We start from the raw sequence: 13,805 nt of genomic DNA on the forward strand, positions 1-13,805 counted from the left end.
CGCCCCACCGCGCCACGCCACGCCCCGCCGTCACTGTCACGCCGCCCCGCCGCGCCACGCCCCGCTCCACGCCGCCCTGCCCCGCCCCGCCGCGCCCCGCCCCGCCCCGCCCCGCGCTCACCCCTGGAAGAGGAAGAGGTTGAGGTGGTTGTACTTCTTGGTGAGGAAGTTGCCGAGGATGCGGGTCGGGTAGCCGCAGCGGATCTGGTAGGCGGACAGGGCGAAGTAGATGCACTTGACGAAGTACCACAGCTGGGCCACCGCGTTCTGGCTGAACATCCTGGGGCAGGCGGCGGGCGGGGCGGCAGTTGGGACCGGGCCACGCCCACGCCCACGGCCCCCGGCCCCACGGCCCCCCGGCCCCCCGGCCCGGCCCGGCCCCAGGCCCAGCCACGCACCGCTCGGTGACGGCGGGCAGGATGAAGAACATCCAGAGGTGCACGGCCAGCACGAGCGCCACCTGGAAGGCCAGCTTGCCCAGCACGGTCTTGCGCAGGTAGAGCGCGCGGTCCACCACCATGGTGCCGAACTGGATCAGCAGCATCACCAGGAAGGCCTCGGGCACCTGGTCGTCCGACAGCGACGACGCGATGTCGGTGGCCGCCGAGTGCTTCTGTGGCCGGGAGAGCAGCGTCAGCGGCCCAGGCCGGGCGCGGTGGTCCCCGGCTCCGGCCCCCGAGCGGCCCAGGACCCCCTCACCCCAAAGGCCCAGAAGCCAAAGATGATGATGACGAAGGCGACGACGTCGGCCAGGAACATGAGGGCGTAGACGTCCGTGGCCGCGCGGTACCGCGTGTGCAGGATGTCGTGGAAGAAGCGCCGCAGTGGCCGGTACACGCTCTGGGCCCTGCGGGCAGAGGGCTCAGCGGCCGCCCAGCCCTGCCCCCCGCCCGGCCACGCCCTGCCAGGCCACTCACAGGGACAGCACGCAGCGCTGCAGGCGGCGACCTGCGGCCCTCACTCTCTCTCGGGAGCGGCCCGGCTTCCCCTTCCCGGCGGCCTCCTCCGCCTCCTGCTCCTCCTCCGCCCTGTCCTGCGATGCTGGGAAAGAAGCGAAAGAAGCGCTGCTCAGGGAGCCCCCGGCTGTCTCCGCTGCCCCCCACCCGAGCCCCGCGCTGGAGGCGGGCCTTACCGGGAGCTGCCGGGCTGGCCTTCCTCCTCCGGAGCCGCAGGCTGGCGGGCTGGGCCTTGGGGGCCTCGTCCCCCTGGGGGAGTTCCTCGCCAGCCGCCCCCTGCTCCACCCCCGCCTCCGCCTCCGCCTCCGCCCCCGCCCCTGGCACCTTGGACGGGTCCTCATCGTGGTCCCAGAGGCCGTAGCACTGCGTGGGGCGAGGAGGGGCGGTGAGGCGGCGGGCGGGGGCCCCCGTGGCCGTGGGACGGGGGGACAGGGCCCACCTGCCGCCCGCCGCCGCCACCCGGCTCACCAGCAGCTGGGACCGGTGGAAGAAGAGGGCCATGAGCTGCAGCAGGTCGAACTTGACGTAGCTGTCGCTCTTCTCCAGGCCCAGGATGCGCGGCGGGAAGTAGGGCTTGTTCTCGTAGCGCCGCAGCACCGAGTGGTTGTTCCAGGGGAAGAAGCCGAACTGGAACAGGTACTTGGTGACCACGGCGGCCTGCGGGGGCAGGGGCTCAGCGCGGGGCCAGGCCACGGCGGCCTGCGGGGGCAGGGGCTCAGCGCGGGGCCAGGCCGCGGCGGCCTGCGGGGGCAGGGGCTCAGCGCGGGGCCAGGCCGCGGCGGCCTGCGGGGGCAGGGGCTCAGCGCGGGGCCAGGCCGCGGCGGCCTGCGGGGGCAGGGGCTCAGCGCGGGGCCAGGCCGCGGCGGCCTGCGGGGGCAGGGGCTCAGCGCGGGGCCAGGCCACGGCGGCCTGCGGGGACAGGGGCTCAGCGCGGGGCCAGGCCGCGGCGGCCTGCGGGGGCAGGGGCTCAGCGCGGGGCCAGGCCGCGGCGGCCTGCGGGGGCAGGGGCTCAGCGCGGGGCCAGGCCGCGGCGGCCTGCGGGGGCAGGGGCTCAGCGCGGGGCCAGGCCGCGCTCGCCGCCGCCGCCGCCCGCCCGCCCGCCCGGCCCACCTCGGTGAAGACGATGGCCGTCATCCAGAAGCGCTTGCTGGGCCGCGGGATGGACAGCATGGCCCACAGGAAGACCAGCACGGGCAGCACCAGCGAGGCGGCCGACGCGGTGACCATGTGGTTGAGGATGATGATGAAGTAGCACAGCAGCTCCGAGTGGGCGGCCACGCACTCGTACAGGGCGCGCAGCAGGCGCAGCGCCCGGCCCTGGCCCTCCGCGAACCGCTCGGCCTCCTCCAGCTCGGGGATGCGCAGGCGCCTGGGCGGAAGGGGCGGACCCTCAGGCTGGGGGGGGGTGCGGTGTGCGGTGGGCCCCGCCCCGCGCCGCGCCGCCCCGCCCCCGGGCACCTGTCCAGCAGCAGCTCGCTGGCCGTGCGCGTCCGGGTGCGGCCGCTGGCCAGGAGCTCCCGGGAGCTGCGCAGGGAAGCCCCGGGCTCGGGGTCGCCGGGCTCGGCCACGCCCTCCTCGCTGCCGCTGCGGGTGTGGTAGCCGGTGCTCGGCGGGCTGCCCGCATCGTCCGTCACGCTCAGCAGGGGCTCCTCGGGCCCCAGCCCGCTGTGGGGGCAAAGCCAGGTCACGGAGGCGGCGGGGCTGCACCGCTCCCGCGGCGGCTCGGGGGCCCCGCCCGCACCTGGACGCTGTGCTCAGCACGTCGCGGGCGTCGGCGTCGCTCCCGTACAGCTGGTCCAGCACGCCGCGGCGCGCCTCTCCATTCTGCGGGGCGAGGGCAGGGGTCTCAGGGCCGCCTACGGCCCCGGGGGCGGGGCGCGGGGCGGGGCTTACCCGCAGCAGCTCCTGCGTGAGGAGGTAGCGCTCGGCGCGCAGCACGTCACTCATGTTGCGGTGTTGCCTCGTGAACGCGCACAGCCAGCGCGTCAGCCCGTCCACCAGCGCCTGCCCCAGCACCCACAGGAACTGCACCGTGCTGAGCACCCGCTGCATCACGTGGCTGCGGCCTGTGGGGGGGGCGGGGGCGTGCTGGAGAGGCGGCCACTGGGCAGGCGGCCGGAGGCCCCAGCCCGGCCCCGGGGCCCACGCACCTGCCACCTCGGCCTCAGGGCCCTCCGCTGGTTCCAGCTCCTGGCTCAGGCCACCACCTGGGATGGGGGAGCTGGTCAGTACCGCACACCCCCGCTGCCCTCCCCCGGAGCCCCGGCTGCCCAACTCACCCAGGGACAGCTGCTCTGCCTGCTCCTGGCGCCGCTGCCTCAGCACTGTCTGGGCGTTGGTCACCCAGGCCTGATACGCCATCTGCACACAGGCAACCCCGCTGGAGCGCGGCCCCCGTTCAGCCCAGCCCTGGGTCGTACCCCCATCTCCACCAGGCTCGGGAATCGGGGGACACAGCCCCGCCACTGTCTCTCACCACCAGGGACCCACGCTGAGACCGCGCCCAGCCGCAGAGCCAGGAGGCCCGCATCCTGGCCTCCAGCCGCCCCCAGGAGCCCTGAGGGGAGGCGGCCCGGCCCTGGGCGCCGACTGCCGGCGTGGCCGTCTCCAGTGCGCTGCCTCCACCCGCAGGCGGGGGCCCCGGCTCACCTGGAAGGCGCTCTGGGGCGACGGCCTGGGGTCCTCGGGCAGGGCCTCCTCTTCCTCCTCGCTGTCGGACTCGAACAGGAAGTAGTCCCCAGAGTGGATGACTGCGGGCAGGGCGGGGTGAGCGCGAGCCCCGCCCCAGCCTCGGGCTCACCCCTCGGTGGCTGGGGTTTCCCTCTGAACCCGCCCCAGACCCTGCCCGGGGCCCCTGCCCGGGGCTGGGGGGCCATGCACAGGACGCGGCAGCAGGAACAGGACCAGACTGCACAGCAAGCACGGGGGGGGGCGGGGCGGGGTACCTGTGGCGTGGTCCAGCCAGGGCCGCCACCACTGCCTCTGTGGGGGGGAGGAGGTCCCTGTGGAGGGCGGGTGAGCGTGAGGCGGGGGGCAGGCGGTGAGGGCGGTCTGCCCGGGGTGAGGACGGCCACGTGGCACACACGGACGAGGGAGGGGAGTTGCGTGGCTCAGAACCGTGGCTGCTGGGATGGGGGACGACACGGCACGGGACAGAGGGCGGGAGCCCTCGTGGACGTCACACGGCACAGCAGCGGCACAGGGACGCCTGGACGTGGAGAGCCACCCACACTCACCTGGCTCCTGGCCGGGGCCCTCGGGGTCCTGGAGGCTGTGGGGGCGGCCGCGGCTGGCCCGGCTCTGCCGATGTTTCTCCTGCTTGGCTCGGATGCGCTCCATCCTGTGGGGGGGCGGGGCTGAGTGCCACACTGGCCCGGGCAGGGAGGGGCCCCCACCCCCAGGGCACCTACTGCTTCTTCAGCTGCGCCAGCGACCTCTCCTCGGCCTTGCGGTGGAAGTGGATGCTCTTGAGGTTGGCTGCATTGTACAGGGCGAAGCCCCTGGAGGAGGGTGGTGGTGAGGCAGGGGTCTCGGCTGGGCCGGGGGAGGAGGGGAGGGGGTGAGAGGCAGGGCTCTCAGCTGGGCCGGGGGGAGGAGGGGAGGGGGTGAGAGGCAGGGCTCTCAGCTGGGCCGGGGGGAGGAGGGGAGGGGGTGAGGCAGGGCTCTCGGCTGGGCCAGGGGAGGGGAGGGGGTGAGAGGCAGGGCTCTCGGCTGGGCCGGGGGAGGAGGGGAGGGGGTGAGGCAGGGCTCTCGGCCGGGCCGGGGGAGGAGGGAGGGGGTGAGGCAGGGCTCTCGGCTGGGCCAGGGGAGGGGAGGGGGTGAGAGGCAGGGCTCTCGGCTGGGCCGGGGGAGGAGGGGAGGGGGTGAGGCAGGGCTCTCGGCCGGGCCGGGGGAGGAGGGAGGGGGTGAGGCAGGGCTCTCGGCTGGGCCGGGGGAGGAGGGGAGGGGTGAGGCAGGGCTCTCGGCTGGGCCGGGGGAGGAGGGGGGGTGAGGCAGGGCTCTCGGCCGGGCCGGGGGAGGAGGGGAGGGGGTGAGGCAGGGCTCTCGGCTGGGCCGGGGGAGGAGGGGAGGGGGTGAGGCAGGGCTCTCGGCCGGGCCGGGGGAGGAGGGAGGGGGTGAGGCAGGGCTCTCGGCCGGGCCGGGGGAGGAGGGGAGGGGGTGAGGCAGGGCTCTCGGCTGGGCCAGGGGAGGGGAGGGGGTGAGAGGCAGGGCTCTCGGCTGGGCCGGGGGAGGAGGGGAGGGGGTGAGGCAGGGCTCTCGGCCGGGCCGGGGGAGGAGGGGAGGGGTGAGGCAGGGCTCTCGGCTGGGCCGGGGGAGGAGGGAGGGGGTGAGGCAGGGCTCTCGGCTGGGCCGGGGGAGGAGGGGAGGGGTGAGGCAGGGCTCTCGGCTGGGCCGGGGGAGGAGGGGGGGTGAGGCAGGGGTCTCGGCCGGGCCGGGGGAAGGGGGGGGTGAGGCAGGGCTCTCGGCTGGGCCGGGGGGAGGCCCTGCTCCCAAGCACCCACTGGGTGCCAGGACACCTGCCGCCCTGGGCAGCCTGGAGAGACGCCCGTGGGGAGCCGGCTCAGCCGAGGGCCGGGCCACGGAGGGGCAGGCAGGCCTGCTTCTGAGGCCGTGCCCAGGCCCCGGCGCCCGCGGGGACGGCTGACCTGGACGCCTGCAGGGCGGTGGCCTGGAGGTCGGCGCTGACGTGCAGGAAGTAGTGGCTGAGGAAGACGCGGCGCTGCAGCAGCAGGAAGAAGAAGCAGACGCTGTCCCAGATGACGCCCGCCTCCTCCACGGGCAGCAGGCAGTCCTGGTCCTTGGCCATCATCTCCTTGGCTGGGGGACGGCGCGGCCGCCGTCAGGCTGCGCCCTGCAGCGCGGCCCACCCCGCCCCCGCCCCGGCCCCGCCCACTCACGGTCGTAGTAGCCTTTGACGGTGCACACGAGGCTGAAGAGCTGGATGACCCAGCAGAAGCTGCTCTGCATTTGCTCCACGAAGACACAGGACAGGAGCTGGGGGCGGGGCGGGGCGGGGCCGGTCAGCCGGGGCGGGCGCGGGTCAGCGGGGCGGGGCCGGGGGCGGGTCAGCCGGGCGGGGCGGGGCGGGGGCGGGGGGCAGGTCAGCCGGGCGGGGCGGGGGCGGGACCGGGGGGGGCTGGTCAGCGGGGCGGGGCGGGGCGGGGGCGGGCCCGGGGCGGGGCGGGGCCGGGAGGGCGGGGCTGGGGGCGCACCGAGAGCAGGTTCTTGGAGATGATGACGGTGACGTTGTAGAGGATGAGGCAGTCCCAGATGAGCAGGCGCGCCCGGCTGGCCTTCCGCAGCAGGGCCGTGCCGAACAGCAGCAGGTAGAAGCAGGCCAGCAGGTAGCCCAGGCCGAAGACGCTGATGCGCGTGGCCCCCGCGGCGAACACCACCACCAGCACCAGCCAGAACAGGTAGCGGAAGACGGCCACCTTCAGCATGTCCAGGTAGGACCTGTGGGGCAGGGAGCGCACCGTGGGTGTCCGGGGCCCCCGGGGAGGCCCCTCGGCGCGGGCGGCCTGGGACGCACCTGCAGTGGATGAAGTTGGGCACGGGGTTGGGCTCGCCCCGCAGCGGCTCCAGGCGGTCGGTGTTGATGCCGGCCACGCGCTGCCACTCCTCGGTGCGCTCGGCCGAGAACACCTGCCACTGCTGCGAGGCGCACAGCAGCAGGAGGAAGTCGCCTGCGGCACGGGGACAGGGCCGGCTGCATGCGGGCGGGGGCAGAGGGGCCAGCGGCACGGGGACAGGGCCGGCTGCATGCGGGCGGGGGCAGAGGGGCCAGCGGCACGGGGACAGGGCCGGCTGCATGCGGGTGGGGGCGGAGTGCAGGGGGGCGGGGCCAGCGGCAGGGGGACAGGGCCGGCTGCACACCGCGGGGGGCGGAGTCCACGAGGCGGGGCTGGAGTGCATGAGTGCGGGGAGCCGGGCTGCATGGGGCGGGGGCAGTGGGGCCGGCAGCACACACGGCTGGTGTGGGGCTGCGGTGGGCGCGGGGACGTGCCTGTGGGGCCGGACCCCCTCCTGCTCTGCGTGCGGGTGCCCCCGGGGCCCGGGTGGGCGGCACTCACTGATGAGATTGGTGGAGTTGGGGGCCCTGAAGAAGTCGGGCAGGTACAGCCACTTGATGAGCGCCGAGTTCATGGGGATGGCCCGGCTCCAGCGCCACGGGTAGTCTGGGGGGGGGCACACGTCAGCCCCACCGGAATCCCACACTCAATTCCACGCGTTACGATACGACGATACAGGTTCAAGCGTAAACCGTGAGTGACAGGCAGGAGAGCGAGGGGCTTCTGGGGGCTGGGGTGGGCGGGGCAGGGATTCTAACAGCCAGAGTGGGAGGAGCACAGGCGTCCTCAGGGGGCAGGCAGTGCCTGTGTGCCGCGGGTCTCGGAGGGCCCAGCCCAACAGGCGGCACTGGCGTGGCCGCCACAGAGCCGACGGAACAGCAGGCTGGGGGCTGAGGGGCCCACGCCCAGGAGGGAGCAAGGTGAGCCCGGCGGGCAGGGACTGCGGCTGGACAGTCCCTCGGGGCGAGACGGGCAGCCAGGGCTTCCTCAGGCCCGAGGGGCGGGACAGAACCGCCGTGACGCTGGGGGCCCCGTCCACAGCAGAGGCAGAGGTGGGGGAGTTAGAGGAGAAACGGGGAAGACAGTCCCCCAACCCGTAGCTGCGGGAGTTAGGGAGGGGCCACTGTAACCCTGCGTGGCAGGCAGGGGCGGGCACCGTCGCAGGAGGCCCTGGACCCGCCAGTGACAGCACACACGGGAGAGGAGGCGAGGCCCCTATAGGCCAGCGCTCGTGGGCAGACACGGACCTCCTGCGCAGACGGGGCTGGCGTGGGGGAGGCCACAGCCGGGAGGTGACCAGGGCAAATGTGGGGCGGTCCCCACGCTGCCACGGTCCCCACTGCTCTCAGAAGTGCCCAGACCACCCAAGGGCCCGAGCTGAATGGACGTGTTCAAAGCAGGATGCTGGGCAGGCGAGGGGTGCCGGCAGACTGGGCATGGTGGAGCCGGCGGGGGCCGGCGGGGATGGGGTCTCCCGGCTGTGGGGGGGGCACTCACCGATGCACAGGGCTGGGGGGATGCCCAGGCACAGCAGGTACTGGTACAGCAGGAAGAGCGTGAGGAAGAGGCAGTAGTTGGGCCACAGGCGGGCGATGGCGCTGCGGCGCCGGCGGGTGAGGATGGCCACGAGCCAGCAGCCGTGCAGGATGACCATGAAGTTCATGCGCTGCCCGATGACGTTCACCGCCATCAGGAAGCAGATCTGCGGGGAGGGGCGGGGCTAAGCGTGGGACCTCCCCGTGGGAATCCCCCAAGTCAAATTCCCTGGAATCCCGAAGACCACATTAACGATGTTAACACCCCAGGTGTCAGGGCCGGCACTGTGACGTAGCGGGTAAAGCCGCAGCCTGCAGTGCCGACATCCCATGTGGGCGCTGGTTCGTATCCCAGCTGCTCCACTTCCAATCCAGCTCTCTGCTAAGGCCTGGGAGAGCGGTGGAAGACGGCCCAAGTCCTTGGGCCCCTGCACCCACGTGAGAGACCCAGCTCCTGGCTTGGGATCTGCGCAGCTCTGGCTGTTGTGGCCAGTTGGGGAGTGAACCAGCGGATGGAAGACCTCGCTCTGTCTCTGTCTCTCTGCCTCTCCTTCTCTCTCTGTGTAACTCTTTCAAATAAACAAACAAATCTTTAAAAAAAAAAAAAAAAAAAGACCCAGATGTCAAAATCCTGAAAACCATGGGTCCCCCTGGAAACCAAAAGCCAGGAGGGGGCAGAGGCCGGGGCCCTGTGAGGGGCAGGACGACAATCGGGGTCCAGGCAGGCGTCAGAACTGCAGGCTGACGGGGCGGGGGAGCGCTTATCCGCCGTCTCTGGAGACAGCCCACCTGCTCCTGGCTGCCGTGCGCCCGTCCTGTGACGTGGGAACGCCGCTAGGCCCACAGCCTCTCTCGGCCCGAGACGCGGCCATGGAGGATGCTCACGCTCCTTTGAGAACGGTAGACACCGGAGCAGGCACTTGGCCTAGGGGTCGGGGACCACATCGCACACCAGTGTGTCTGGGTTCAGTCCCGGCCCCGGGAGGCAGTGCTGATGGCTCGGGACCCGCTCCCTGCCACACCCTGGGAGACCTGGGCTGTTCCCAGCTCCGGGCTCTCGCTAGCTTCGCTCTGGTCAGTGTGGGCATCTGGGGGGTGCCCCCCGGATGGGAGCTTTCTCTGCCTCTCTCCTCTGGGATTTTAGACCATGGGGACTTGGATCTTTCAGGATGACCGCCCAAAGCCCCTGGCCTGCCCATGGTGAGGGTGGGGGCTGCAGCCTGGCACCCTCCTGGGAGGGCCACACAACGTGGGGACGCTGAGGCTTGGGGACATGGCCCGCAGGGAATCTCCCCGCTGCCTCCCTGGTCGCCGCCCTGGTCCCTGGAGACTTCCTGCTCAGTGCTCTACGGAGCCCCGGCCTCACCTCGAGCCCGAACTTGTAGAAGAAGAAGTTGACGAAGTACTTGAGGCAGCTGAGCAGGTCCTGGTCGAGGCTGTGCCGGGTGCCGGCGGCACACACAGCCTGGGCGGGCAGCGGGGCCAGCTGGTGCTGCCGGCGGTAGTGCTCTTGGCGCCGGTACACCACGGCCTCGAACACCAGCAGCAGCAGGATCTGCAGGTGGTTCTGGGGGGCGGAGGGGGAGGTGTCCGCTGCCCGCCCCGCAGGCTGCAGCCAGCCCCACCCCCTGCCCACTGCCCGCCCCGCAGGCTGCAGCCAGCCCCACCCCCTGCCCGCTGCCCGCCCCGCAGGCTGCAGCCAGCCCCACCCCCCTGCCCGCCCCGCAGGCTGCAGCCAGCCCCACCCCCTGCCCGCTACTTGCCACCCGGCCCTCACCCACCTGGATGTAGCCCAGGTTGGGGAAACCCTTCCGCACGCCAAACCAGTTGGCAGGGTCGACGGGGCCCCGGTACAGGAGGGACTGGCTGATCTCTGCCGCCTGCAGGTTGGTGCTGTTGGGGAAAGGCTGGGGGAGGGAGCGGGCTCAGCACTGGCGCCCGGGCAGGAGACGCTGGTCCTGCCCCAGGTCCCGTCTCGGTGTCCTGGGAACAGGGAGGCCACGGGCGGGGGCTAGGGGACGTGGGAGTGAAAAAGCCCCCGGGCCCAAGGACACCCCGGCCAGGAAGTCCGTGGCTCCCTCGGGGGACGGGCCGCTGCGGCCGTACCTGGGTGCAGTTGCTGGAGTACTCGTTGGGGTTAACGGCCTTCAGTTGGTACAGCATCTTGCACACGATCACGGTGCAGGTCCACACGGTGGACAGGCTCGAGGCCATGGGCCGGAAGCGGGCGTAGGGCAGGGCGAAGGCCCAGAGCACCACCAGCAGCAGGTTCATTACCGATACCTGTGGGCACAGGCATGGGGTGTGACCGCTGCGGGCGAGGCGGGGGGGGGCTGGGGGGGCCGCCGGCACACGCACCTCCTTCAGGGCCACCCAGACGGTGTACAGCGCCACCAGCTTGCCGACATGCAGCTCCAGCAGGCGGCGCACGAGCACCTGCACGGAGGTGAGCGCCTCCGAGAAGCCGGCGGCCAGGTCCAGCAGCCGCTCGGCCACCAGGCCCCACTTGCTGGCCGCGCCTGCGGAGCAGGGGGCAGTGAGGGGGGCTGGGGGCATCCAGGCTCGGCACCTGCTTGCCTCCAGGGGCCCTGCCCCGTCCGCCTACCTTCAGGGACCTGCGTGGCCTGGAAGGGGTCAGCCGTGCCCGGCGCCTGGTCCCCAGGGGCCTCCTCTTCCCGCTGCTGCAGGAGGGGGGCCTCGCTCGCCGCGTCCTGCCTGGGAGGCCCAGAGGGTCACTTCCTGCCAAGCTCTGCTAAGCTCCGCCCCTGCCCTGCCCCAGAGCTGAGAGAGGCCCCCACCTGCAGGCCCCACCCACCCCAGGAGTCCCTGATGTGGGCCACGTGGCCGGTTAGCGGCGCCCTGGCCCCACCGCCCCAGCCCGTGGCCCGGGGAAGGGCCCCTCCCATGGCGGCGGGACCTGTGCGGCGGGCGCGGGCGCGGGCGGCGGGCGCCGGGCGGGGGCACGTGCTCCAGGTCGGTGAGCCGCATGAAGGGCTGGTGGAAGTAGTGCAGCTGCAGGATGCAGGCCAGCAGGAAGAAGCCAGGCGTGAGGATGCTGGAGAAGAGCTCGGACACGCTGAACTGTTCCAGGCCCAGGTCGCCCAGCCTGGCGGCGGGAGGCGCTCAGCGGGGCCAGCGCCGGCCGGCACACCCCCCCCCCGCCCCCCCGGGCCGCCCGCGACTCACTGCTCGTCTGTGAAGCCCGTGAGGTTGCGCCAGTAGGCGGGGAAGTCCTGGAACTGGAAGGTGTAGACGGCGATGAGCACCAGCATGGTGTAGGCCACCACCAGCCACCAGAACACCTTGAGCAGCTTCCGCCACAGGCTGTAGTAGACCTGGGGGGCGCGGGGGTCAGCGCGGGCCGGCGCACGCGCCCCGCCGGCCCCGCCGGCCCCGCCCGGCCCTCCCGGCACCTGGAAGAGGGTGAGGCAGAGCAGGAAGAGGAACATGTAGACGATCTTGTAGACGACCAGGCGGCCGGCGAAGCTGACCACGATGAACATGCCGGCACACACGTAGATCCAGTACTTGGCGTACAGGCCGGTGACCTGCTCCCCCAGGCTCCGCAGCAGCGTCTGCGTCCGGGTGGGCTCTGCGGGCGGGCGCAGGTGTGGGCCGGCCGGCCAGGCTCCCCCCGCCAGCCCCCCGGCCCCGCCTCTGCCCACACCCACCTGCGTCGGCCACGGTGACTTCCGTCAGCGCAGCTGGGGCCCGCGTCCGCTTCAGCAGCTTCTCCCGCACGAACTGGCGCAGCAGCAGCCAGAAGGTGAGCGTGTAGAGCAGCTGTGGGGAGCGGGGGCTGAGGGCGGGGCCAGCGCGGGGCGGGGGCACCCGGGGCCAGGGTGAGCTCAGGGGCGGGGGCTGACGGCCGGGGCCAGCGCGGGGCGGGGGGCACCCGGGGCCAGGGTGAGCTCAGGGGCGGGGGCTGACGGCCGGGGCCAGCGCGGGGCGGGGGGCACCCGGGGCCAGGGTGAGCTCAGGGGCGGGGGCTGAGGGCGGGGCCAGCGCGGGGCGGGGGGCACCCGGGGCCAGGGTGAGCTCAGGGGCGGGGGCTGAGGGCGGGGCCAGCGCGGGGCGGGGGCACCCGGGGCCAGGGTGAGCTCAGGGGCGGGGGCTGAGGGCGGGGCCAGCGCGGGGCGGGGGGCACCCGGGGCCAGGGTGAGCTCAGGGGCGGGGGCTGACGGCCGGGGCCAGCGCGGGGCGGGGGCACCCGGGGCCAGGGTGAGCTCAGGGGCGGGGGCTGAGGGCGGGGCCAGCGCGGGGCGGGGGCACCCGGGGCCAGGGTGAGCTCAGGGGCGGGGGCTGAGGGCGGGGCCAGCGCGGGGCGGGGGGCACCCGGGGCCAGGGTGAGCTCAGGGGCGGGGGCTGACGGCCGGGGCCAGCGCGGGGCGGGGGGCACCCGGGGCCAGGGTGAGCTCAGGGGCGGGGGCTGAGGGCGGGGCCAGCGCGGGGCGGGGGGCACCCGGGGCCAGGGTGAGCTCAGGGGCGGGGGCTGACGGCCGGGGCCAGCGCGGGGCGGGGGGCACCCGGGGCCAGGGTGAGCTCAGGGGCGGGGGCTGACGGCCGGGGCCAGCGCGGGGCGGGGGGCACCCGGGGCCAGGGTGAGCTCAGGGGCGGGGGCTGACGGCCGGGGCCAGCGCGGGGCGGGGGGCACCCGGGGCCAGGGTGAGCTCAGGGGCGGGGGCTGAGGGCGGGGCCAGCGCGGGGCGGGGGGCACCCGGGGCCAGGGTGAGCTCAGGGGCGGGGGCTGAGGGCGGGGCCAGCGCGGGGCGGGGGGCACCCGGGGCCAGGGTGAGCTCAGGGGCGGGGGCTGACGGCCGGGGCCAGCGCGGGGCGGGGGCTGATGGCCGGGGCCAGCAAGAGGGGCGGGGGCACCCAGGGCCAGCTCGGGGGTGGGGGCTGACAGCCGGGGCCAGCACGGGGGCAGAAGTGCCCAGGGCCGGGGCCAGCGTGGGGAGCAGGGGCTGACGGCCAGGGCCAATGCAGGGAGCAAGGGTTGACGGCCAGGGCCAGCTCGGGGGCCAGCTCGGGGGAGGGGGCACCCAGGGACAGGCCCAACTCACACACACCCAGGACCACACGCGTGTGCGCACAGGAGCACACCGGGGTCATGTGTTCACACAGGCACACACACGTGCATTGCACACTTACAGCCCCACACCCCGACACACACGCCTCACAGAGATGGGCCTCAGGCAGTGTCAGGGCCACGGGGTCCCAGGGACTGCGCCGCGGCGGCACGAGGCCCTCGCTCGGGGCCGCGGGCACCCTCCTGGCGGCACTCACCATGGCGCCGAGGTCCAGGCAGGGGTAGCGGGTGTGCTCCAGCCCCAGCTGGCGCAGGCTCACAGGGCCCAGGGTGGTGGGCAGCTCGGGGCGCAGGTCCATGGCCCACACGTAGCGCAGGCAGCACAGCGCCAGCCCATAGAGCAGCACGCAGGGCGCACAGAGCATGGCCAGCTGGTGGCGGCTGCGCACCGTCCAGACGAGGCAGGCCCACAGCAGCAGCACGAAGGTCAGCCAGCTGTGGTAGGTGATGCTCCAGACCTGCGGGGCCGGGCCGGTGGGCGGGGCTGCACGCCCGGCTCGGCACGGCGCCCCCGCACCCCCGCACCCCGCCCGCCCCCATCCTCACCATGGCCGCCACCAGGGCGCACACGTAGCTCTGGTCCAGGATGAGGTGGCCCAGGCCGTGCAGTGGGGACCTTTCTCTTGCCTCGGCCCGTCGGAGGTGCACTGGG

General features: G+C 73.9%; 1 protein-coding gene across 2 annotated transcripts in view; it reads right to left on the reverse strand.

Moving 5' to 3' along the window:
• PIEZO1 (piezo type mechanosensitive ion channel component 1 (Er blood group)) overlaps nt 1-13,805 on the reverse strand; it is a 49,805-nt gene that overhangs the window by 2,425 nt on the left and 33,575 nt on the right. Inside the window, exons 11-43 of one of the 2 annotated variants that reach the window (XM_070061904.1) lie at nt 13,700-13,800; nt 13,351-13,611; nt 11,736-11,847; nt 11,478-11,656; nt 11,251-11,399; nt 10,982-11,170; nt 10,670-10,779; nt 10,423-10,583; nt 10,171-10,347; nt 9,846-9,971; nt 9,431-9,631; nt 8,027-8,231; nt 7,031-7,135; nt 6,490-6,643; nt 6,170-6,413; nt 5,855-5,951; nt 5,603-5,774; nt 4,367-4,456; nt 4,193-4,296; nt 3,902-3,958; nt 3,606-3,706; nt 3,236-3,317; nt 3,107-3,163; nt 2,850-3,022; nt 2,698-2,780; nt 2,415-2,621; nt 2,067-2,325; nt 1,425-1,613; nt 1,133-1,319; nt 918-1,041; nt 700-847; nt 399-613; nt 122-280 (exon numbers count right to left, since the gene is read on the reverse strand). In XM_070061904.1, coding sequence (XP_069918005.1) covers nt 122-280; nt 399-613; nt 700-847; nt 918-1,041; nt 1,133-1,319; nt 1,425-1,613; nt 2,067-2,325; nt 2,415-2,621; nt 2,698-2,780; nt 2,850-3,022; nt 3,107-3,163; nt 3,236-3,317; nt 3,606-3,706; nt 3,902-3,958; nt 4,193-4,296; nt 4,367-4,456; nt 5,603-5,774; nt 5,855-5,951; nt 6,170-6,413; nt 6,490-6,643; nt 7,031-7,135; nt 8,027-8,231; nt 9,431-9,631; nt 9,846-9,971; nt 10,171-10,347; nt 10,423-10,583; nt 10,670-10,779; nt 10,982-11,170; nt 11,251-11,399; nt 11,478-11,656; nt 11,736-11,847; nt 13,351-13,611; nt 13,700-13,800 — 4,978 coding nt within the window. The remainder of the gene's footprint in view (nt 1-121; nt 281-398; nt 614-699; nt 848-917; nt 1,042-1,132; nt 1,320-1,424; nt 1,614-2,066; nt 2,326-2,414; nt 2,622-2,697; nt 2,781-2,849; nt 3,023-3,106; nt 3,164-3,235; nt 3,318-3,605; nt 3,707-3,901; nt 3,959-4,192; nt 4,297-4,366; nt 4,457-5,602; nt 5,775-5,854; nt 5,952-6,169; nt 6,414-6,489; nt 6,644-7,030; nt 7,136-8,026; nt 8,232-9,430; nt 9,632-9,845; nt 9,972-10,170; nt 10,348-10,422; nt 10,584-10,669; nt 10,780-10,981; nt 11,171-11,250; nt 11,400-11,477; nt 11,657-11,735; nt 11,848-13,350; nt 13,612-13,699; nt 13,801-13,805) is intronic. The other variant, XM_070061905.1, reaches the window with a different exon arrangement.

This window comes from Oryctolagus cuniculus, chromosome 18, assembly GCF_964237555.1.
Source record: "Oryctolagus cuniculus chromosome 18, mOryCun1.1, whole genome shotgun sequence".
Taxonomy (NCBI): Eukaryota; Metazoa; Chordata; class Mammalia; order Lagomorpha; family Leporidae; genus Oryctolagus; species Oryctolagus cuniculus.